Source organism: Rhincodon typus, chromosome 23 (assembly GCF_021869965.1).
Source record: "Rhincodon typus isolate 14 chromosome 23, sRhiTyp1.1, whole genome shotgun sequence".
Classification (NCBI taxonomy): domain Eukaryota; kingdom Metazoa; phylum Chordata; class Chondrichthyes; order Orectolobiformes; family Rhincodontidae; genus Rhincodon; species Rhincodon typus.
This window is the reverse complement of record NC_063354.1, coordinates 1,060,747-1,085,865: the sequence shown is the minus strand read 5'-3', so window position 1 is coordinate 1,085,865 and position 25,119 is coordinate 1,060,747. Positions and strand designations below refer to the sequence as shown.

Genomic DNA, 25,119 nt, shown 5'->3' with positions numbered 1-25,119 from the left:
CTAGATGAAAGTGTAGGGGGGTGGGTTAGTAAATTTACAGACGATACAAAGATCGGAGCAGTTGCAGATAGTGTAGAAGGTTGTCAAAGGATACGGCGGAATATAGATCAGTTGCAGATATGGGCACAGAAATGGCAGATGGAGTTTAGTCTGGGTACGTGTGAGGTGCTGCACTTTGGGAGATCCAACGTTAAGTAACAGTACACAGTTAATAGCAAGACTCTGAACAGCATTGACGTAAGTAGGGATCTTGGGGTTCAAATCCATAGGTCCCTGAAAGTTGCCACCCAAGTGGACAAGGTGGTAAAGAATGCATATTAGCATGCTTGCTTTACTAGTCAGGGAATTAAGAACAAAAGTTAGGATATCATGTTGCAGCTTTATAAGGCTTTGGTTAGGCCACACTTAGAGTTTTGTATTCAATTCTGGTCACTACATTACAGGAAGGATGTGGAGGCTTTGGACAGTGTGCAGAAGAGGTTTATTGAGGGTATGAGCTACAAGGAGAAGCTAGGAAAACTTGGACTGTTTTCTATGGAGCAGCAGAGACTGATGGGAGACGTGATAAAATTGAGATGCACAGATATAGGGTTGATGGTCAGAATCTTTTTCCTCCAAGCGTTAAGTGTCTAATACAAGAGGGCATGCATTTAATGTGAAAGGGGCAAGTTCAAGAGAGACTTGAGGGGCAAGTTGTTTTCTTTTCTTGTTTTAATGCAGAGCAGGAGGAATCTGGCAAACACCACCATAGGGACATTTAAGGGACTTTTAGATAAAGACATGAATATGCAAGCAATGGAGGAATATTGACTAAGGGCAGGCAGAAGCGATTAGTTTAATTTGGCGTCATGTTCAGCACAACACTGTGGGGCCAAAGTGCTGTGCTGTACAGTTATGTTCTAAGAGACTCAAACTATTAGGGCTACAGGGGCATAGCAGGGGAATGAAATAGATTAGATTGTTCTGCAGAGCGCCAACATGGAGTCAACAGGCTGAGTGGACTACTTGAGAGATGAGACTTAAGGCAAGCTAAAACATGCTCACTCGGGCAGATTTCTGATTTAGGAAACATCACTTAAACATCTAATCCAAGTTCAGGCAGTGCTCTGTCAAATACAAAGGCTAGTTTCATATACAAAGTCCACACAAATATAAGTCAGAAGTGACAAGCTAAAGGGGCTTGGAGGATATTGGTGAGGAATGCTTGTCCAGGTAGAAGATCTTCCTGCTCCTCGGTATGCTACTGGGTGTCTTGATTATCCACCTAAAGACACCCCAACCAAAAATTCTCCCAGTACCTCAAATATGCGCTGAAATTCATTATACAATTTTAAAAATCTCTACAAGCTGTTGACAGTGATTCCTGTTCAAGTGCAGATCATTTCCTCAACCAGATCATGACTCACACTGGGACTTCAGGGCTGCAAATACTCCTATCCAACAGAAACATTTCTCAACTTATTCCTTTTGCCCCACACTTCTGGATTAGGAATTGATCAAATTGTTCTGAATGCAACAAGCACAGCCACAGTTGCAACAAAGGTGCATTCTATTTGTTAATTTCACGGTTAAAATGAGAAATTCACAAATTAACTTATTCAATTTTTGAAAGGCCTGGGTTAGCACAAATATCAGTTCTAACCATCTCTGGACTTTTCAAATATGAAACAAACTCAGGATGCATCCTGAACAGCAGTTGGTCATTTGCTACTGCTTCAGAAAATATTATCCCATTACTATATTCTACAGCAAACAGACCAGCCAATGGAGATTAACAAGATCCAAAAATTACCCGTGCTTCATAACGTGCAGATTCCACAGTTTCATTACTTCTTTCTCTCCTTCATTAACATCAGTGAACTCATCAATTTGCTGTAGTTAAAAAGAACAAAAATCAAACAACTCACTTTCCTTATGCCAGCATGGCAGGAACATTTATTGAACAAAGTTAATAGTAAAAACCAAAAAAGTCGTACTAAGCTACAATACTGCTGAACTCATTACAGTCAAATATAATGGACAAAAAGGTTTATCAATTGTAAAAGCTTAATCACTTCATTAGTTGCACAGCCAAAGATCATCATGATTTGAGTTCAACTCACCATCTACACCAAGTTAGCTGAACATGAAGCTTTAATTATCATCTCCAACAGTACTGCAGAGGGGAGCTAGAGAAATTGAATTGGAGTTCAATTGGAGATGTCAGAGACAGGACCAGTTAAGTTGTGATCCTCACTCACCATCCCAAAACAAGACTGGAGGGCGGCAATAATTTCAGGCATCAGTAATTTCACAACACCCATCATCTTCAAAGGGTGGGTGGAAGTGATATACATCAATACATAAATCATATTGGGTGAACTGGAGAGGGAAAAATTAGGAATTATATGCTTGCCTGACATTCCAATGAAAGATCAAAAACCAACTTGCTATCTCAATACCATCATCATGCACCTAAACATTTTGTACAGCAGTCCTCTGATGAAGGAATGAAGTATTGAATACTAACTGTAATGGTTTTCTCTCTCAGCCACTCAGGGTCCTTTTCATCCTCACTGTCCACATCCATCTCCTGTGGCCGGAGCGGCAGACAAGTGTCACTATGGAAATAAAGTCTGTTGTGGCCACTGATGTAGGTCCGCTGTTGCTCCACTTCCCCATCTTCAGACTCCAAGAACTCAGAGAGACTAGGTTTTGTGCGTTTTGGCCTTTAAAATATAAGTTACCAGAAGATTTGAATGAACCAGCCTTGACAGACACCTTGCAGTCTACATGCAAATTAAATGCTCCATGATCATAGCATCACTTTCCCTTGAAATACATACAAGTACATCCATGTATAAATGCAACAGAAGCAACTTATTTTCTGCCTCTATCTCTTGAAGCTACCAATTGTCAAACAATCGTTGGGAGCCAAACATACCCCAAAGGTTTGGAAAGACTTATCACTCCATTTCCTGCTTGAAATTCATCAACTGCTCATTGAACCTGGAACCTCATCCAAATAGGCCAATGGGAGCAAGCTGATGACAGTAGACTGCTTCAACCGAATACAACTTGAAGGCTCAGATTTCCCCAGAGTTCCCTGCTCAACTGGGCTGAAATGAGACAATGAAGGTAGCACATTTCTTTTGACAACATAAAACCTAGACATTCAATCCTCAAGTCAATAATCCTGAACTTCAAAGAGACCAGAAGGATTAAACAGGAAAGGCTTCAAATAATTTCATTTAGTGTTTTACATTAGTCATTTGTTTACTCTAACTTAATGACTGGGAAGATCACAATAGCATTTACCAGTTATTTACTGGAAAATGTTTGATTCCCAACCATCATTAGTTCACACAAGTGGGACTGAAGGGTCAATTACAGTCAATGAGATCCAAGCAGTAGGAAGAATTTGACTGTATTTTTATGCATTTTTTGTCCTTTTTGCAAGCTTTCTTAAACTATTGCTTCATTGCTGGATAAATCCAAAAGAACAACACCTAGAGTCGCTAGAGTTCACAGCTAAAGAGACAACATATTAAATGAGGGACAGGCAATGCGCGTCACCCTCTTGGTTCCAAGTCATTTACATAGAAAGTATGAAAAGGCCAAGGATCACATGGCAATGCAACTCTAGATGGCTGAGGAAATCAAACTGATTTATGAAAATACAAAAACCACTACTGCACCAATACAACACAAGGGCATGTGTACGTCATTACCTGCAGACTAATATGTGAGTCACTGGCGTCCTTTTCACAGGACCATTGCGGCTAAAGGCAAACCCAGGCTGGGAGTGAATATCCTGAGGATTTCCTGCATAAGAGCCGTCATAACACTCATTGATAGATACGTCTATCCTAGCACCTTTAGGATGAGGCTGCAAAGAAATACCAAAATGAGAAGCTCCATAAATCATTAGCCCGAAGAACTCTATAGTCAACACAAAGACATCAACAAGCTTCTGGAGTAATGAGCAGATGTAGAACTAACCTAACTCCCTTCAGCAACACTACTCTAACATCTCTTTGAAATCCACTTCGCATTTACAAAATTACATGACTCCTATGATAACATACATGCTCCCCTGCCAACCTGCATCCAATGGTATCTGCAAAGCAAGTTAATACACTTGCAAAGTTGGTTATTAAAGAAAGCAATTTGTTGAATCCTGTATCCAGTAAAGCTACAAAAAATTCAAAGTTCATCTTTCAAATTCTGACAATGGGGAATTCAGGTTCAATGTATTTTTGTTCCATAATCAGATACCAACGCAGTACCAGATGCTTAAACTGCAGAGAAATAAGTATTTTCAATTCAATCACAAACTTGAGCCCACAGCATGACGCCAATGTTTAAGAATTACCAAAACTGGATTTAGAGAAAACAAGTCTAGAGCTTCCTTAAATTCAATAGTTTGGGGGATGTGAAAATTACCTTTGTCACCTAATTTCCTGTCCCCTTGAGAAGGGGATCATCCGCCCTTTAGAAACACTGCAATCGCATGTACTGCATGTACACTTACAATGCTGTTAGGGAGGTAATGCGTCCATTTGGTTGAAAACAACTGAAGTCGCTGGTGGATGTTCAGAAGTGTGCAAGGGCATCTGGTCACAGCCAAGGTAGTGTTATTAACATCAAGGCAGTTTACAGTGATTTCCTATATTAATCTGCCCTAATGTCAATCATCTGGGTTGTCATTTTTGTTTAAACTCATTTATAGGTTGTGAGCAGTGGCTGGCCAGTATTGATTGCCATCCCCATCTGTCCTCAATGAGGTATCAGTGAACTATCTTCTTGAACTGCTGCAGTCACACATTATAGGCAGATCCACAATGCCATTAGGGACGGCACGCCAAGATTCTGAACCAGCGACACTGAAGGAACAGTGATATATTTCCAAGTGAGGATAATCAGTAGCTTGAAGGGGTACTTGCTGGTGGTAGTGTTCCCATATATCTGCTGCCCTTGTCCTGGATGTAGGCACTGTTTAAGGTGCCTTGGTGAATTTCTGCAGTCATCTTTTAGATGGAACATATTGCTGTGACTTGAGTGCTAGTGACAGGAAGCAGATGTTTGTAGATGCGGTGCCATTCGAGTGGACTGCTTTTCTCTGGATGGTGTCAAGCTTCAAGCATGTTGTTGGAGCTGCACCCATCCAGGCAATTGGGGAGTCTGCCATCACTCTCCCGATTTGTGCCTGGTAGATGATGTACAGGTTTTGGGGAGTCAGGATGTGATATAACGATCACTTCTTTGGTGAAGTGATCAGACGGTGTGGTGAAAAGCCATTTATAAAAGCACTTTTAACACAATGAAGCTAAATGTGCTGAACAGCAGCATTAAACAAATTATGATACCAAACCACACATTAGGTCAAATGTCTGTTTTAAAATAACTTCTTGAAGGAGCAAATTGAATTAAAACTACAGAGAGATATCGGATGTATGTTCCGGTTCTTAGGGCCCTGACACTGGGGGAAAAAAACCAGGAGGAGCAGTTTTAAATTACAAACTTCCAGAGGGAGAAATTACAGATATCTTGGAAGGTTGTGGGGCTGGAAGAGGTTGCAGTAATATGGAGGGCCAAAGCCATACACGTGTTTGAAACCAAGGAAATGAAAGTAAATATTCAGATATTGCTTAACTGGGAGTCACTGCCAGGGACGATGGGGCACTAAGACTTGTTGCAAAGTCAGACACAAGCTGCAGAGGTCCAGGTGACCCAAGTTTACAGAGAGTAGAACATGGGAGCATAGGAGTACACTGAAGTGGTCAAGTCTAGAGCTAACAAAGGCACAAAATGTTTTCAGCAAACGAGCTGAGGTATGGAGATGGAATAGGCACCACTGGGTGAACACGGAAGTAAATGTTTGGCAGTGCATCCTCCAATCAAATAAAGCTCCAAGATTACAAACGGATGGATTGAGAGAGGAAAAGAAAAAAATCTTGCCAAGACAAAAAAAAAATCATTAAGACTGATCCCAGCTGGTTGCATGGCCCTTTTTAAGAGACTTCAATGAAATTCACACACACCACATAATTGAAGATAAATCTGCTATGGCAAAGCTTGAGGTGTTTAAGCAGGCTGTACAACTTCCGACAGTTCAACGTGCACCAAGGACAGTGCAAATCATCTCTAGCTTCAGTTTGCTGGCGTGTATTGTTGTTGTAAAGAAACTGTGAAAATAAATGCAAATAGTTAAAAGTTGAAAGTCATTTCTTCCTTTAAATGTGACTTATTCAACAGTGCAGGCTACGGTATGCAATGTCTATTGAGTGCCTGGAAGCTACCAACTAGAAAATTTGAACGCCTTATAATGAACAAAATTACAATTTACTTAGCTGGGCAGGTAGCTGTATAATTAATGACAAGCTAATTGACACCAGAGTTTTCAGCACGATAAATATGTACTTCCCATCACAGTAGATGGAAAGCTCACTGCTAGATTTAATTAACGAGATCTGGCAGGAAAAACAATGAAAAGGAATTACATTAAATATGAACTCTAATCGAAAAGAAATGTGATTTGTCAAATTGAGCCTCCACGATAGGCCACTGACAGAGCAGCCATTTTGTGTTTGGTGTCTGGAAGCTTAATGCAGCTACAGTTGAAGAATAAGGTTATTCAAAGATTGTTCAGTTCCCAGTTAGAAACTTTAAAATAAAAGTTATTTTAAATATTTCTGGTGCATTTGAAAACTGCTTTAAGCCATGCTATACGACCACCATTGCTGGTTTTGGTCTTGGTATTGAGGCTTTGGAAAGGGAGAGTGAGCTGATTAAAATCAAAACAAAAGCCGAAAGAACTGTAGATGCTGTAAATCAGTAACAAAAACAGAAGTTGCTGGAAAAGCTCAGCAGGTCTGGCAGCATCTGTGAAGAAAAAAAAAAATCAGTTAACGTTCCAGATGCTGCCAGACCTGCTAAGCTTTTCAAGCAACTTCTGTTTTTGCTCCTGATTAAAATCAAGTTACCTCCGAGTGAGGCTGCATTGTAGAGAAGCCGAATATTTGAAAATTCACTTAGTCCCTTGCATAGAACTGCACCGAAATCATCAAGTCTGGCAGTAACAAAGATAAGAATATGGATTCAGCAAGTGAGCTGAGATATGGAGATAAAATAGGTGGCACCAGATCAACAGCCAAGTGGATTTTGGTAGCTCATCTTCCAATCAAATAAAGCTCCCAAGATTACAAACGGATGGATTTAGGAGAGGGGAGAAAAAAAATTGGAATTATGCTGCTGCTAGCACAAGGTTTAAAAACACTGCTGTACACAATCTCCACTCCTACTTCAGTCCATTTTGTATTCTGAAATGACAGGTAAGCATTCAAACGCATCTGTAGCCCATGCCCACTTCCCCAAAAAAAGAGAGAGAAGCATGCTGCCATGACTGTTTACTGTACCTGATAAAATATCCTTAATTTCTGTCGTGGCTCCACTGAAACTTGCTCCTTTTTATTTTGAAGTTCAGTTGTCACAGAATCTTTTACGGCTGTATATTAAAAACAATTAAACAAAATGTGCATCTGAAATTTCTTGTTCACACTCCTCCATAATTCAGACTTGCTCACACTGATGTTGCATTGACTGGTCTCAGTAAAGTAAACATCAATTCTAGCTTTGTCAAGAAGTATCATTCGCTGTTGTTTTTCATTACTAAAGTTATGTAATCACCTCTTTTGCTTGATATCTCGGATTGTTGGGACAGATCCTATGCCATTGTTCAAAGAGCAGGAGTGCTCTCCAGTATCGTGGGCAATACCTATCCTATCAATATTACTAAACTAGATGATCTGACTTTTTATTTCACTTCAGACACAGCAACTTTCATTGTTGTGCAAATAAAACTAAATGGCATTTCTCCATTCAAGAATTCTTGCACATTTGTCTGTTTAAAGTACAGGATCTATACCTACTAGAATTTGCTAAGCTCCAAGAACTGTTTTTTTTTCCTCCCCAATTCATTCGGGGGTCATGGGTGTTGCTGACTGGGCAACATTTATTACTTGACCCTAGTTGCCCTTGAAGATGGTGGTGAGTTGCTGCCTTGAAATGTTGCAGTCCACATGCTGACAATGCTGTTGGGGAGTTCCAGAATTTTGACCCAGCTACAGTGAAGGAGCAGTGTTATACTTCCAAGTCAGGATGGAAAGTAGCTCGGAAGGAACATGCAGCTCTTAATGTTCCCATATATCTGCTGCCCTAGTCCTCCTAGATGGAAATGGTCATTGATCTGGAAGGTGTTTTCTAAGGATCTTGGGAAAATTTCTGCAGTGTATCTTTGTAGATAATAGCAGCAGTGCGTACCGAGTGTCAGTGGCAGAGGGAGTGGATATGGTGCCATTCAAGCAGGCTTTGCCCTGGATGGTGTCAAGCTTCTTGTGTTAGTGGAGCTGCACCCATCCACAAAAGTGGGAGCATTCCATCACACTTGTGACTTGTGCCTCACATTATTCTCAGCCTTTTCATCTTAAGTCATTAACAAAAGGTTGTAAATAGGGAGCACTGATCCTTGTAGGATTCCAGTAACTAACCTGCTCAACTTGAAAATGCCTGTTTAACCCTATTCTCTATTGCCTGCCTGTTAAACAATCTCCAGCCATGCAAAAACATTATCCTCTACCTTTGTACTGCTGAGATCCTGTCTGCTCTCAGATGAACATCAGAGATGGAGAAGCAGGCGAATTACCGTTGTATACCAGCAAATATTTGTCCTTCAGATCAACACTACCAAGAATTGACTTATTGCTCACATCTTAATGGTTCACAATTCAGGCACATCAGCCAATGATGCTTTCTACCTCAGAAGTAATATTGTAGCAGTGAAATTTCAGCAGCTACCACAGAAGGCAATTGAGGCCAAAGAATTGAATGTTTTCAAGGAGGACATCAACATGGATCTGGATGCTAAAGAGATTAAAGGGTGTCCAGAGAAGGAAGGAACAGAGTACTGAGTTGGGTGATCAGCCACAATCATACTGAATGATGCAGCAGGTTTGAAGGGCCAAATGGCCCACACCCTAACTCCTATTTTTCTGAAGAAGGGTCTAGACCCGAAACGTCAGCTTTCCTGCTCCTCTGATGCTGCTTGGCCTGCTGTATTCATGCAGCTCTACACCTTGTTTTTGCCTATTTGCTACGTTTAGCAATTTCAGACCAAGGATGTCATATAAGCGTATATCTGCTCTTTTATTTAGAGAGGATGGATTGCAAACAGCAACTTCAACCACATCTCCCCCCATTCACCGCTGAACACAAAATTACTTGATTTCAGTTAAACATGAACTTGAGAATAATGCATGTGACCACAATTTTTGAGTCAGCATATGCGCAGGTGAGAATGAATCTTCTTCACGACCATCTTGAGAAATGCTTTTTTACTCTTCAGGTACAGTGTTGTAATTACAGTAATGCTATGTTACTAATCCTGGGGACAAGGGTTCAAATCCTGATAATCATTTAATAATCTGAATAAGAGTTCTTTTAAAATACTGAGGTCAAAACTGATATAAGTTCAAGTTCTTACCGAGGGTCTGTGCTGGTTTCACCGAGTTGAGCTTGGTCTCTGCAGCTGGGATATCTGTATTGCGAGTTGCAAGAGGCTTAGCAACTGGAGCTGTGGATCTATCCACCGCATCTCCTGTCCATCGAAGGGTGAACTGGAGCGTAGGACCCTGAGAAAAGGTTTCAAAAGGATGTAACCGCTGCAAAATATAAAAATATAGTAATTAGAGCAAAAAAACTTTTGAGGTACTACTGCAAAATTCAAAATATCAACAAGCAGGCTGTAGGATATAAGAACAGAAACCACAGGAGATTTTCAAGTTGTTGAGTGTAAAGCTGACAACGGAAAAGAAGAAACAAGTCTGCTCAAATGCTGTGAAAATATTGTGCCACAAGCCATCAAAAAGGACAGAGTAATACATTTAATTCAGCATTGCAATGTCTGGAGATGAAACAATTCCAAGGTCAGGGGCAATACGCACCTTCCCATCCAGAATGGTTTCCCATGTTGCTCTTTTCTTGCTAACAGGGCATTCATCCATTTCCTGCATGGCTACTTCATACTCCCCATCAAGGAGTTGCAACCTCCTGCAGATAAACAGCATCAGATTCAGGGAAGTACAACCACATGCACAAAACTTAGAAATGTAACAGTGACCACAGTGAGCAGCATTGCTGAGACAAGGGCCAAGATAAGAAACTACTACTGGAAGGTGAAGTTAAACAGTATTTTCATTCCAAAACAGGCAACTGCTCCACAGGAGATCTATTCACTCAGATCTTGCCTTAGGACATGCACGTTGCAATGTGCCCGGGCTGGGATGCTCATCTCTGGAGTGAAGGGTTTTTAAAGAGTGTCTGTGGTTCTATCCTTTACTTTTTAAGTAAGGTGCTCCCAAGTCTGATCTTCAAGCAAATCAGTTAAACATCGACATACAAAACAGCAACATGAGTAGGTCATTTAGCACCTCAGGCATGCTTCACCATTCAATAGGACCACGGCTGATCATCTTACAAAGTACTATGTTTCTACTTTCTCCCCATACTCTTCAATTCCTTTAGCCCCAAGAATTAGATTTATCCCCTGAAGAACCAGAGCATGCAAGCACATTTTTTCAAACATGTTTATCTGTTGACATTCCAGCTTACCCATACTACACTGTATCAAAAGTTAGCCTTGAAAGGAAAGACAAATTATACACATATGCATAACCTTTTCAGTTGTATATCATACATGTAACTACTTACCTATTCTTATCAAAGACGGTCATCTGAGCAACAAATGTTTTCTCCCCATCATCTTTGTGAGACGAATTACGCTTGCGCCTACTAGGAATCTCGTCTGTTACTTCTTAAAAAAGATATCAATATCATGAGTGGAGATTTCAGTTATCGTTTATAGGACCAGGTTATCAAATTTGAACATAAGCACAACTGTAAGCCTTCCTGAAACAGTTCAGTATAACCATAATGAATGATACAGAAACCAAAATTAATCATAGTGATGTCTGCAAGATTAAAACTCATTAAATTCAAAACATTTAACATTCTTTTTCCAGTTTGTGGGTCATGGTTTCTTGAGACACTTGCATCTCAACAGGAACCAACTGAAAACAAGCTCCCAGGACTTTTTAAACTAATACCAAATTTAATAGAGGCCTTAGGCAAGAACATAACATTTCTACTGGACAAAACTAGTGTCCAGGAATGTAGGCTATTCAGTAAATTTAGGGCCAAGAAACAAAAATTAGGGAGAGATTGAGAATGATCACTGAATAGCCAACTGTCCAGTTTGACTGGAGTTTTCATACTGCAATTAACACCCATCGTTGATGCCACACTCAATGAGAAACCTGCAAAGGGATTATGGACCCAGAACTCCTACAGAACAAAAAAGGCCGTTCAGCCCATCATGAAGTCTACACTGACCCTCTGAAGAGCATCCCAACTAGATCCAACACCCTCCGCTATCCCTGCAATCCCACTTATACAATACACCTCGTCTGCACATCCTTGGACACCATGGGCAATTTAGCACTGCCAATCCACCTAACCTGTGGGAGGAAACCAGAATCCACACAGACACCAGGAAAAAGTGCAAATTCCACACAGTCACTCATGGCTGGAATCGAACCAGGGACTCTGGCGCTGTGCAGCATCAGTGCTTAACACTGTGCCACATGTTGTCCTATTATAGAAAGGTTGAGCAAGTGGGCAAAAAAAAAAAAAAAAAAAACAACTTTGCTACATTAAATTCTGGTCTGCCAAGTGTGGAATCACACACTTTGGTAGGAAAAAAAAGATTCACCACTAAATGTAGAGACATAAATGTACAGGGCTCACAGATCTGTTGTGCAAGAAACGAAAAGGTTACATACAGTGGAGCAAGTAATTAAAGCAGTCAATGGAATTTTGGTCTTTAGTGCTCAGTTTTGGAGTTCAAAATAGGGGAAGTCTTGCTAAAACTGGGACAGATCAGCTGTGATCTTGTTTAGTGGTTCAGCAGACTTGAGGGACTGAATGGCCTACTCCTATCTTACATTTCTTCACACACAAGGTCACTTCAACCATTCGCTAAACTGCAGCATTTTTACAATTTCAACATGATTTTCAAATTCTTCAACTAGGAATATTTGAGCTTCAAAAATAATTAAGTCAAGGTACCAAAAATTCTCACAAACAGAATGCAATCACACTTTAAATCTACATTGCTGAATAATGGCACAAACTTCATACAGTTTCCAATGTAAATGCAAAGATGGGGTTAAAATTTCAAGACAACATTTTTAGTCCTATATATGGGCAGCGCAGTGACTCGGTAGTCAGCACAGCTGTCTCACAGCGCCAGGGACCCAGCTTCAATTCCAGCCTTGGGTGGCTGCCTGTGGAGTTTGCACATTCTCCCCGTGTCTGCGTGGGCTTCCTCCAGTTTTCTCCCACGGTCCAAAGATGCGCAGGTAAGGTGAAGTGGCCATGCTAAATTGCCCATTGTGTCCAGGGACGTGCAGACTAGGCAGATTAGCCATGGGAAATGCAGGGTTACAGGAACAGCTGGAAGGGTGTTCTGGACAGAGTGCTCTTTGAAGGGTCAATGTGGATTTGATGGGCTGAATGGCCTGCTTCCACACTGTAGGGATTCCATAATTCTATATACAGTATTAGTAAAATCCCAAGCTTTACAAGGCTTAGTAATTTAGTGAAGCTACAGCAAGAATGCCCTCAGCCTCAATCATACTTACCAATATTTTCATTAATCTCTCCATTGGTTAGTCCATTCATTTCCCTTCTACCTGGACGGGTCACTCTGAACAGCAACGAATAGGATTTTACCATATGGCTGTTGCTGGGCTCAAACTCGTTGCTAGGGACTGCTAGGGAAGGGCAGTTGCCTGGTTTGGCCTGGCTGTTGTCTGGGTTCAAAGGCACCTGCTTTTTACCTGTAGGCACTTGCTTGATAGGACAACTAACATCCTTGAAAAAGGAAATGAACAAGTTAATGAACTACTTGCTCAAATTCAAATCGCAACAAAGGTTTTAAAAAAAGTAATTTCTAATACTGCACGTACTCTCATTACTAAACCAAAAAACAGTGCTAATGTAGTGACTTATTGCAGGAAACCAATCTTAGATATCAAAAATTCCACAAACAGCACATTTGGCTTTGGGGCAAGAGAGGACAAAAAGGATTTCCAATCCACTTCATTAATAGATGCGTAAATTGCTAGAAACAAATTCTGTGAAATGCAAGAACTCCAGGACAAAAAGGATCACGCACAAAGCATCACCTGGAGCAGATAAGCTTTTGGTTACTGAGTTACATCACTGCAGTGACATACAAATTCAAGTCCTCCGTGAATGCCCCATCTCATGAAATTAATAATGGGGAAAACTAGGTCTATTAAAAGATCACAAGGAATAAACAAGGGTGCAGCTGCATAACAGTTTCGTTAAACTAGTAATTTGGAAACCCGGATTAGTAACCCAGAAGCCCAATTTCAAATAACACACAGCAAAGGGGAATATAAATACAAGTATACAAACATTCTACAATGAATGGTGACCATGAAACTGCCACTATCCAAACCTCATCTCTATCACTTTGGGAAGTTAATTGGTCCTCTATCTAGTCTGATGTACGTGTGACTCCAAATTCTCCACAATATGGTTGACCGAAATGCCCACTGAAAGAATTTAGGCGAGACACTTAATTGTATTCAAGGTGACTCATCATCACCTTCAAGGGGATTCAGGATTGCACAACAATATTGGCCATGCCGAGAGATATCCATAGCCTATGAATGAATGATAAATAGAGAAGTTACTGGAAAATAGCACTATGACATTACTCAATAAGGAAGGGGGAAAACTATCCAATTTCCTTGTTTGTCCCCCCTTCATTCAGGAACCCCTATTGTAATATTTATTTGCATTGACAAAGGGTGAAGATGCTTTGGGACTGGACTCAAATATCGCTACGGTCACAAATTAACATATGAACAAGACCATAAAGACCAATTAAGTCAAGATCGATTCCAGTATAACTCAATTTCATTATGGGCTTTTAACCATCTCATTTAATTCCTCCAGAGGAAACTTCCTACCTGACTTGTCAAAGTTAAATCAAGCATCACAAAAGCACTGTCACAAACCCTTAAGTAAACATACCAAGTATCTTCTAGGATAACTGGAAATGTAAAATTTCACCAAGTCACTCCAACATCCACTAATCATCTTTCAAGAATACACACGTAACAAGCATCCTAGATAACATTGCAGGCTAAAATAATTAAAAATCTGTATACTCTACCTTACGTTTTTTATGACAGACTTTAACAAGTAGCACCTCCAGGGATACAGAGTTTTGTTCGTTCTCTGAGTTTTGAGATGGCTTTTCTAGTTGGGGGGGGGGGGGAGAGAGAAGATATTGTCACAAACAGATTTGAATAGTGAAAAGGCATTAAATGCTCCAATTCAATAAAATTTGAACTGAAAATCTAATTTTATCAGAACATTGTTCAGATTTACCTACTAATAAAGTAAGGAGCAATTCAAATAAAACATACAGCATGAAACAATGTATTGATTAAACTTGTATCTCAGATTCTGACAAAAGGTTACATCTACCATTCCACAGTGAAGACTCAAACTCTACCAGGCTGTCAAAATGATACCAAGTGGCAGAGTGGCTCTGCCCAACAAAATAAAACCAAAACTGTGAATTCAAGTCAAGTTACCCACATCACCCCAATCCTGCATTTGTTGAAGTGAAGAGGGTTTCCTGCATGCTGAGGCCTGGGAGGCCAGAAATGTATTATAAACTTTGACACGGTGATCACTTATTGACAATTTCAGCACCCAGTGGTCTGACCTAATGCTGCGATACTGAAAAATGACATTGCGGGGTGGGGGGCGTGCGAGAGAGAGCGGGGGAGGGGCGAGAGAGAGAGGCAACAGAAAAAGGACCAGTCTTATAGATGCTGCTGGGAAGCAATTTAGTTTTAATAAAACACTGAGGCAAAGTTCAATTAAAGGGGTGTTAAGTGCAACTGCAGATCTGTATTTAATAAAGGCAAAATAACTGGACAGGCATTACAAGTTCACCCATGATACTTAAGTCTAGGTACACTTCTGCCAGAACTTCGGATATCCATTAAGAAATTTTAGGCTTAGTTAAGGCACCCATCCATTTAAGTTGAGTGGTGGGACTCGATCCAAACCCATACCTTAAGAATGACAATTGAGTGAGTTGCAGAGTGACTACTTGCAAATCAGAAAGCTCAGGTCAGCAAATAAATGCAGATGGACAGATGATTGGGCAAATGGTATCGTCATGCAAAGGGCTCAGTCAACCACAAATTTTTATTCAATGGTTTCAATTAACTGTAGTAACAGTCACAGAATTAACTGACCAGACAAAAGAGGGACCTGGTTGTATTTCACCTAAGGTCTGAAGTACATTTTGGGCTGAAAAGATGCTACATACAGAGTACAGTAGATTAATGATCATTCTAATTTTCATCATGCACGATAAATTTGCTGAGCCAGTAAGTTGACCACAGGGTGCAAGCACTAGTTGTTAAATGTCACAACTACAGCCACAAGGATGATTTCTCAACAACTGAGTATCATAGAAGCTACAATCAAACTGATCAATACGTTTCCAAAGGTTTCAGATTCCTTAGACACTCAATAGGCTCAGCCCTTGGACATACTACCAGGCTGTCAAATGTTTGGATTCAATACACGTATTTAGAATCAGTGTTTACTGGAAACCTGTGACAAATTGTGCATTCATCAATATGGAGATCGCCCATAGAAAGATGCAGTTATGCAACACTGCCACAATTCTTATAAGAATGCTGACGCTATTACATCAGGAATTTGTGCACTTTTAGTCTCAAGAGAATTTTTAAAATTCATTCATGGAATACAAGTATCATTGGTCACAGGTTAAGATTTATGCCCATCCCAACTGCCTTCAGTATGGTGGTGGTCAGCCATAAGACACAGGCCATTCAGTGCGATCATGGCTGATCTGATGATACTCAACCCTACTTTCCTACCTTTTCTCACTAATTCTCTTAATAATTATTAAGTAGTATTACAGTCTTCAATAGACTTAACCCAGCCTCAACAGCCCTCTGCCATGAAGAATTCCACAGATTCACTATCCCCAGATGAAATCCCTCCTCCATCTTAAGTATGTGACTCCTTATTCTATACACTAGCATTGGTCAAGGCCACTTCGAATCTTATATGCTTGAATAAGTTCATCTCATTGTTCAAAATTCTGACAAGCACAGGCCCAACCTACTCAACCCTCCTCCAAATAGTCCTCCATATCTGGAATCAGCCTAGGCAATCTTCTCTGGACTAACTCCAATGCCAATTAGGTTATTCCTTACATAAGGAGACCTAGACTGTATGCAGTATGCCAGCTGTAGACTGACTCGTGCCATGTATGGTTTTAGCAAAACAAACATTCTTATTTTTATACTTCATTCCTTTTGAAATGAAAGCCAACATTCTCCGAACTTGGATGCTATTTTTTTTTGAGATTCATGGATGAGGACTCCCAAATCCCTTCCTTCTGTAGCTTTCTGCAGTTTCTCCATTTAAGTAATATTCAGCACCCTCTATTTTGCCAAAGTGCATCACCTCACCCCACATTATATTCCATCTGCAAAGTTTCTACCCACTCACTCAGCCTGTCTATATCCCTCTGCAGACTGTCATCCTTGCCAATTGCCTGCCCACCTATTCTTAAGCCATCCACAAACTTGACTAATATACATTCACTTTCAACATCCAAATCATTAATATATATTGCAAATAAACTGCAGTTCCAGCAATGACCTCTGCGGCAGACCACAAATCAAATCCTGAAAATGTCCCCCCGTTATACCAACATAGTCTTCTGTTAGCCAATCTTTTATTGATACTAAAATAATTCCTTAGTCTAGTATCACTTTCTTGAACCAGTATAGGTACAAGAATCAGATGAACTTATTCAAAGGGAGTTCCAGAATTTTAATCAAGCCATAGTGAAAGAGTGATGATTTGGTTCCAACCCATACTGGTGTTCTATATATGAGCAGCCCTTGCCCTTCCCAGTAGTGGAGGTTGTGGATTTGGAATTGGTTATTTAAGGAGCCTTGGTGCGTTGTTGCAGTGACTCTTGCCAATGGTACACACCTTAGTCAACCACCTTAGTCTTGGGTTTTTCTCGTCATCTGTTATCCATTTATTATTCTTTTGCTGGCATCTCACCTCTTACAAAAGTCAACTTGCTAAAATATGGGCACCAGTTACAATGCCCAAATTAGCATCTTTCACATCCAAATGGTAGCACATTCACAACTGCAAAGGTTAACATGATCCTGCTCTCATTCTCATACATCATCCAATTGCAGAAGTCATGCGACAGCAAAGAACTGTATCCAGAGCTAATTTTATGAAAGTACTAATATTACCCAAGCATTTAGTTCAACTAATACAGCACAAACTGTACACCTTGATACTTTACATGGCCCAGCTACCGTTGTTTCAACCAGTAAACAAAACCCAATTAATCTATCTTAAATCAAAGGAATTGTCCACCAAAGGAACATATGGACACTGGCATGCAGCTTCTATTTATAAAATCATGAAATCACAAAAATTGATAGTCCAGTGATTAAAAATAAAGGGAACTTCCAGGCAGTAGAAAACAGACAAGCCCGATCAGTAATTAAAATACACAATCCCAGCCTTGTGGCAAATCCATCATTCAAAGTTACAAAAAGGGAAGAGGAGATTCATGTAATCAGATAACATTAATAGTGGGTGTGATCAGCTTAATGCTATGGGTGGGTGACCTGTACATCTATGCAACATATTGTCATACACTAGCAAAGTTTAAAATCTTGGACCTTTTAAAAAGCATCGAGTGTACCTACACATGGATTGCAGGGGTTCAAAAGACAGCAACTCACCACCAATTTTGAGGGCAACTGAGGATGGAAAGTGAGTGCTGACAAAGCCAGCAACACCTGCATTCCATGAAAGATTAAGAAAAAAGTGACAATCTCAGAAAATCTTGGTTCCAACACCGAAGCAGCAGTCCTCCACCACCCCACAGACTGCTTCTAATAGAGTTATACAGGTGATGACACATTGTACAAAAGATATATGGTTTCCTGTAAGGGGAGATCATGCCTCACTAACACGATTGAATTTTTTTGAGGTGACGGAGATGATTGAGGAGGGAAAAGCAGCTGATGTCATCTCCATGGACTTCAGTAAAGCCTTTGACAATGTCCCTCACAGCAGGCTGGTACAAAAGCTGAAGTCTCATGGTCAGCTGGCAGGATGGATACAGAATTACTTGGTCATGAGATAAAGGGCAACAGTGGAAGGATGCTTTCCAGAATGGAGAGTTGTAACTTGCAGTGCTCCACAGGGATCAGCGCTGGGACCTCTGGTGTTCGTGATCCACATAAATGATTTGGAGGAAAACATGGTTGGTCCAAATACTAAATTTGCAAATGATACAGAAGATTGGAGGAGTTTCAGACAGTGAGGAGGAATGTCAGAGAATGCAACAGGACATAGATCAGTTGGAGGCATGGGCAGAAAAATGGCACATGGAGTTTAATCTGGACAAATGAGAGATGATACATTTTGGAAGGTCAAGTTCAGGTGGAAATTACATAGTAAATGGCAGAACCCTTAACAGTATTGATAAGCAGAGGAATCTGGGCGTGCAGGTCTGCAGATTACTGAAGAGAGCAGTGCAGGTAAATAAGATAACAAAAAAGGTCTATGGCACGCTTACCTTCATGGGAAGGGGCATTAAGTATAATGATAGGCAAGTTATGCTGCAGCTTTATAGAACTTTAGTTAGGCCACACTTGAAATACTGCATACAGTTCTGGTCACTACACTACCAGAATGATGTGGATGCTTTGGAGAACGTATGGAGATGTCAATTATTGGGGGGACAGGTTCAAGGTGCTTTGGGGGGGGGGGGGAAGAGAGACGCGGTGGTGGTGGCGGTTGGTGAGTATGTTTAAAACAGATGTGCAAGGCACATTTTTCCACACAAAGGGTGGTGAGTGCCTGGAAAGCACCAGAGATGGTGATGGAAGCAGATACAACAGCAGAATTCAAGAAACACCCGGACGAATACATGAATAGGGAGGGAATACAGGGATACAGATCCTGTAATTGCACAGGGATACAGATCCTGTAATTGCACAGCGTTAGTACAGAGGGGAAAAATGTTCCAGTGCAGGCTTGCAGGACCAAAAGGGCCTGTTCCTGTGCTATATTGATCTTTGGATACAATAGTTAATATTATGTGCATATAATCTAGTACACTGAGCAGCACTTACATCTGCTTCCCTGTATCAAACAGTATAATTAACATACATACCATTTTTATGGAAGAAACCAGTAAATGTAAGTTGCAGATGAGCTGTCAAACTGAAGAAAAATTTGAAGAAATTAATTCCCTTGCACTTCACTAATGTTTGTACATAAACAGCAACCCATTATACAAGAGTCAGCATAACCAACATTGCAAGGCAATTAACCTTAGCAACCATACCATTTACAACAAGCTTTGTAACTAAATTGTCACTGACTAGTTTTGTGGAGTGGGAGCAAACATATTCTAACAAATACACTGGGAACACAAGAAAATTGTTACAGCCTATCGTCTAATTAGAGGTTCCGGTGAAAAACAACGTTCATGCAGCTTAAATCAGAATGACAGTGAAAATGGAATATGTAAAAGTGAGATGACCCCTAATTTCAGGTGAATCAAGTCCTATTAAGCCAAGCCTGTGAAAAGTCAAGCTTTCGCATAGGTTACTCAGGATTGGGTAAATTTGGAAACGTACGATACCAGATTAGCTACCTTGCTAAACTACTCAGTTATCTGGTGCAAACATAAGGTGGGATATAGAGAGTAGAAGCTTGGGTAGATTTCAACTTTAAATGGAACAGGGCAGAAAGATTTGAAGTCTCTCAACAAGATTCAAACTGTTAAAAGTATAATCTGTACAAGTGGTGAGCTGGTTGCTATCGACACAAAATGATTGAGAAATGCACAGTTTCATAAGGAAATGCTCAGATTCCATCTTTTTTAAATTTGAAGCCTAGTCCAGAAGGTAGGTGACTCGCTTGAAGGGGAGATCCTGTATGACAAGGTTGACACGGAAGAGAGGGAGGAGACACTCAGGTTTGTTTAATGCATCTTAAGTGGTGTGACCCTTTGATCTGTGTCTGATACTACGTCTCTCACTAACATCTGAAGGAGTAAGACTCTGAAACCTAAGTTTTCAAATAAACTTGTTGGACAAAAGGTGGTGTCGTGTGATTTCTGACCTTGTTTGGAAAAAAGGGTTCTGCAATTTCAGAACACACTGGCTCAGAAGGCGGTGAAGGTGCAGTCATGGAATGTTTTAAAGATGAAGGTGGATTGATTCCCTTACCTGATTAGGACCTATGGTTAAGGGGTATATGGCAATGTGGAATTTGGAACAAGCAAAAATCAGTTATATTTTTAGTGAACGGAACAACAAGTTTGAAGGGCCAATTGGCTTACTTCTGCTATTGTGTACAAGACAAACTATAATTTCCCTTTTGCTGCAAAATAATGCAATCCACTTTCTCAGCAGATAGCTAAGTCATGTGGCTACCACCTCAGGGATACTTCACATTGTGAATCTCCATTACACTCTAATTACCTGTGAATTCCGGTGCAATTTGACAGTTGAATACACTCAATTTTTAAATCTTAAAGGAACAGGCCATAGCAGAGCAGTGAGATCAGTCACAATGACTGTATACCAAGGCAGGAAAGTTGCAGTACGAGTGGCATTAACTTTGACCCAACACTAAGCTTACTAAATTAGATTTAACTGTCATTGGTAGGAGGTGAACGGTTGGCACAGGTAGTCTTTAGACAATGGCTACTGCGCTCAAAAGGTTTTTTTTAAAAAACAAAAACATCAGCTGTCTATGACTATCGTAGCCAAATGTGTTCTTGCACAGTATATGTTTAATTTTGTCCGGGGAGACTACTCGGTGTCTACAAGTCTTTTTTTCTGCCCAATGCCATATAACCATAGAAGTTTCATAACTGATCCATTATTGCAACATCAGACCAAGCAAATTAAACATCTTGGTTTGAAAAAACACATCTTGAACAAGGGGAAGAATGCCGCAATTAACCTTGTAGCTTACTGAAGTTAATCACTAACTACCAGAGAATTAGGACATTTCAGCCAGTTATTTTTTTAAAAACACATTGCCTCATGAAACAAAAATGTTTCAGTTGACACTGATGTGTTATACGCCTCAATCATATGGCAATGAAATTAGAGATTTTGCAGAAACATAAGTGCAAACTGTTAAAAAGCCCCAGAGGCATCTTCATTTGGGGGAAAATCATGAGACTACTCCAAGGTGTAATCAAATTATGAAGCAACATTTCTGCTGTTAAAAATCACAAAGTCTAACCTTACCATAAGAAAACTTAGGACTTAATTTGAAAAAAGATTTCATAAATACAATAGACACTGCAAAATACTACACAAAGGACTAAGAGAAGATGTTAGCATTGTGCAAAGGAAAAATATTCCCTAATTCTCAGTTTGAGGCAATGGCATGCTCCTGGTGGTACTTAACTAACTGATCTAGTTGGCGAGCCAGTTAAGAACATTTTACCATTTAACAGGTCTGAAAGTCAGCAATTGAACAACCTCTCAGTCAACCTTCCTGCTCTTCTCCCCACCATCAACAATCCCCTATTACATTCTCTGAAGATCAAGAGTGGAACACTGTACAGTCCCCGAAGTTTGCAGACCAAACGTTAGAAGGCTCCAGCCACGCCACACCACCACCCTCCCCACCACTTCCACCTCCCACCCCCAAAACACACACACACACACACACACACACACACACACACACACATTTTGAAACCAACTTACCTGGGAGATTCCTGCTCTCCCCTCATCTTCTCTACTTTGGCCAGCATATCATTCACTTTAAAGGTTTTCCTGCAGCATTGAAAAATACATTTAATTTCAGATATTGTTACAAGAAGTTATCTAGTTCATGAAATACAAGTGGAATGACCTCAATTCACAACTCAACTTACATTTTGCCAGTTTGAACAGTGTCAATTTGGAAAGACAGACTTGCATTTCCATACTGCCTTTCAGTACGACATGGTACTCCCCAAGCATTCCATGATGAATCAAGTACTTGGGTAAGCACTTGTGCAATACAGGAAATAGCAGTCAATTTGTTTTTGGGAGCTGACTATGCACAATGGGATATTATGCACAATGGACCAGATAATCAGACGGTCTTTTAATGAGACTATTGGTAATGACACCACAGATACCACCATTTTCTTTGAAAGAGCACATGGAAGATTTTACATTCACCTGAGAGGACAGACAGGAGCCTCAGTTTAAGCATTCAAAAGCCAGCACATCCAAATAAAAATTAACTAGAAACTCTACAAATCTAACACAAGAAAAAGAAAATGCTGGAAACAGTCAAGTCAGTCAGCATCTTTGATAAAAGATTGTTTGTATTTCAGATTCCCATCTATGACATCATTAAACAATAAACAATTCAATTGGGACTTGTTTGGATTGGAAGGAAAGAATGGACAAGTGGGCAAGAAAAGTGTATTGTACACTGAACTGTCACACCCTCAGGATATCCCAAATTGTTGCATAACTAAAATTTAGAATCAGCATGGAAAATCATTTAAAGCAATCCAATCTAAACAGGATAGATCCACCTTGTAACACTAACTGCAACTGTTGTGTTAGGAAATGTTGCAACCACAGCAGTTTTGTAATATAAATTGACAATGATTATAATTACTTAAATACGACACAGCTACTTAACAGCATAACTGCTTCTTTACAGTACAAACTAGGAGACAGGGAGATGCCAGAAATGAGACTCAACCACCATTAACCAAAGGACGCAATTCAACTGAACCTGCCAATTTAAATTACTTCTTCATTAAGTTTTTTACAGAATACAGTAATGCACAAGAAATTGGCATGGTGGCACAGAGGTTAGCACTGTTGCCTCAGTGCCAGGGACCCAGGTTCAATTTCAAGTCTTGAGTGACTGTGTGTGGAGTTTGCACTTTCTCCCCATGCCTTTGTGGGTTTCAGCCAAGTGCTCCAGTTTCCCACCCGCAGTCCAAAGATGTGCGGGTTAGGTGGATGGGCCATGGTAGTTTACTCCAATGTCCAGGCTAGGTGGATTACCCACTGTAAATGCAAGGATACGGTGGCAGGGTGGGATGCTCTTCACAGGTTCCATGCAGACTCAATGGGCCAAAGGGACTCTCTACACTGCTGGGATTCTACGCTTCTAAATTAAAAGCATAGAGATTAACACTGTTAAACCTACTGATTAGAAGATATGGCAAGTAATTAAGCTTTGCAGACCGCCCAGGTTTTATTCTTGAACAATGCTGAGTCTGCACAATACCGTGCGCAGTTTTGGTCTCCTTACTTGAGAAGAGGTATACTAGCACTGGAGGGGGTGCAGAGGAGATTCACGTGGTTGATTCCAGAGTTGAGAGGGTTGGATTATGAGGAGAGGCTGAGTAGACTGGGATTATACTCATTGGAATTCAGAAGAATGAGGGGAGATCTTATGGAAACATAAGATTATGAAGGGAATAGGGAAGGTGGAGGCAGGGAGGTTGTTTCCACTAGCAGGTGAAACTAGGACTAGAGGGCATTGCGTCAAATTAAAGGGAAGCAGATGTAGGACTGAGGTCAGGAGGAACTTCTTCACCCAAAGGGTTGTGAATCTGTGGAATTCTCTGCCCAGTGAAGCGGTTGAAGCTACCTCGCTGAATGTTTTTAAGGCAAGGCGAGATAAATTTTTGAACAGTAGAGGAATTAAGGGTTATGGTGAGTGGGCGGGTAAGTGGAGCGGAGTCTCAAATAGAGCAGCCATGATCTTATTAAATGGCAGGGCAGGCTAGAGGGGCCAGATGGCCTACTCCTGCTCCTAGTTCTTATGTTCTTATGAGTCAACAGATTTCAGGCTCAGCAAACCCCTAGGAAAATTCCTGCAAGATACGTACTCAAGATGGGATCAGGCTCAAGGTGAATCAGACTCCTCGCTGGCACCAATAGTCAAAGACACATAGGAGCAGCAAACTGCTGAGAAACCATACTTCAGAGTACCAGTCTTCAGACAAATTAACAAAACAAAGAAAAAAACTCAAGCACTATCTTTCAGGGTTTTATAATTTTTTCCTGGGTTATGGGCATCAACGGCTGAGCCAGCATCTGGTGACCAAACTGAAGTGCTCAAGATGCTATTGGTGAATTAACATCTTGAACCACTGCAGTCCATGAAGCAATTCTGTTCAGGAGGGAGTTGGATTTTGATCTTATAACAATGAAGGAACAGTGCCATATTTCCAACTTAAGATTGTAGGATGCTCAGAGTGGGAGCTTGCAGGTGGTGCTCGCATGCATCTGCTGTCCTTCTCTTAGGCGGAGGTGGTTGCAGGTTTGGAAGGTGCTGCCAAATGAGCTTTGGTGACTTACTGCAGTGCATGTTGCAGATGGCAGAGTGTTGTCACTGTGCATCAGTGGTAGAGGCAAACATTTTAAGATGGGGTCAATCAAGTGGGCTGCTCTGATCTGATTATTCAAGAAGCTTGACACTTACTTGGATGGGTGCAGCTCCAATAAAGTGAATAGTAGTCTACCACACTCCTGACTTGTGCCTTGCAATGGAGGGTAGGTTTGGAGAGTTAGCAGAGGAGTTCTTCACTGCACAGGATTCCCAACTGTCACCTGCTCTTGTACAAGTAACATTTTTATGGTTGATCTAGTTTAATTCTATAAACCACCCAAGATATTGATGGTGGAAGATTCACAGACGGCAATGTCAATTAATATCATGGGTCAATGCTTAGATTCTCTCATTGTAGATGGTCATTGACTGGACATGTGGCTCAAATACTATTCAGCACTTGTCATACCAAATCTGGATCTTGCCCAGGTCTTACTGCATACAGACAGGGGTTGCTTCACTATTGAAGAGTTGAGAATGGCAATGAACGAG

At 40.6% G+C, this 25,119-nt stretch overlaps 2 protein-coding genes across 3 annotated transcripts in view; both read right to left on the bottom strand.

The window, feature by feature from the left end:
- Positions 1-25,119, bottom strand: part of rhbdl3 (rhomboid, veinlet-like 3 (Drosophila)) — a 368,344-nt gene that overhangs the window by 11,044 nt on the left and 332,181 nt on the right. The gene's annotated exons all lie outside the window — the stretch shown is intronic.
- Positions 1-25,119, bottom strand: part of LOC109916075 (polycomb protein suz12-like) — a 49,389-nt gene that overhangs the window by 5,143 nt on the left and 19,127 nt on the right. Inside the window, exons 4-15 of one of the 2 annotated variants that reach the window (XM_048610597.1) lie at positions 21,981-22,049; positions 19,415-19,464; positions 14,306-14,391; positions 12,738-12,969; positions 10,747-10,849; positions 9,981-10,086; positions 9,521-9,698; positions 7,398-7,486; positions 6,024-6,167; positions 3,711-3,868; positions 2,510-2,708; positions 1,793-1,872 (exon numbers count right to left, since the gene is read on the bottom strand). In XM_048610597.1, the coding sequence (XP_048466554.1) occupies positions 1,793-1,872; positions 2,510-2,708; positions 3,711-3,868; positions 6,024-6,167; positions 7,398-7,486; positions 9,521-9,698; positions 9,981-10,086; positions 10,747-10,849; positions 12,738-12,969; positions 14,306-14,391; positions 19,415-19,464; positions 21,981-22,049 (1,494 nt within the window). Of the gene's footprint in view, positions 1-1,792; positions 1,873-2,509; positions 2,709-3,710; positions 3,869-6,023; positions 6,168-7,397; positions 7,487-9,520; positions 9,699-9,980; positions 10,087-10,746; positions 10,850-12,737; positions 12,970-14,305; positions 14,392-19,414; positions 19,465-21,980; positions 22,050-25,119 lie in introns of those variants that run through there. The other variant, XM_048610598.1, reaches the window with a different exon arrangement.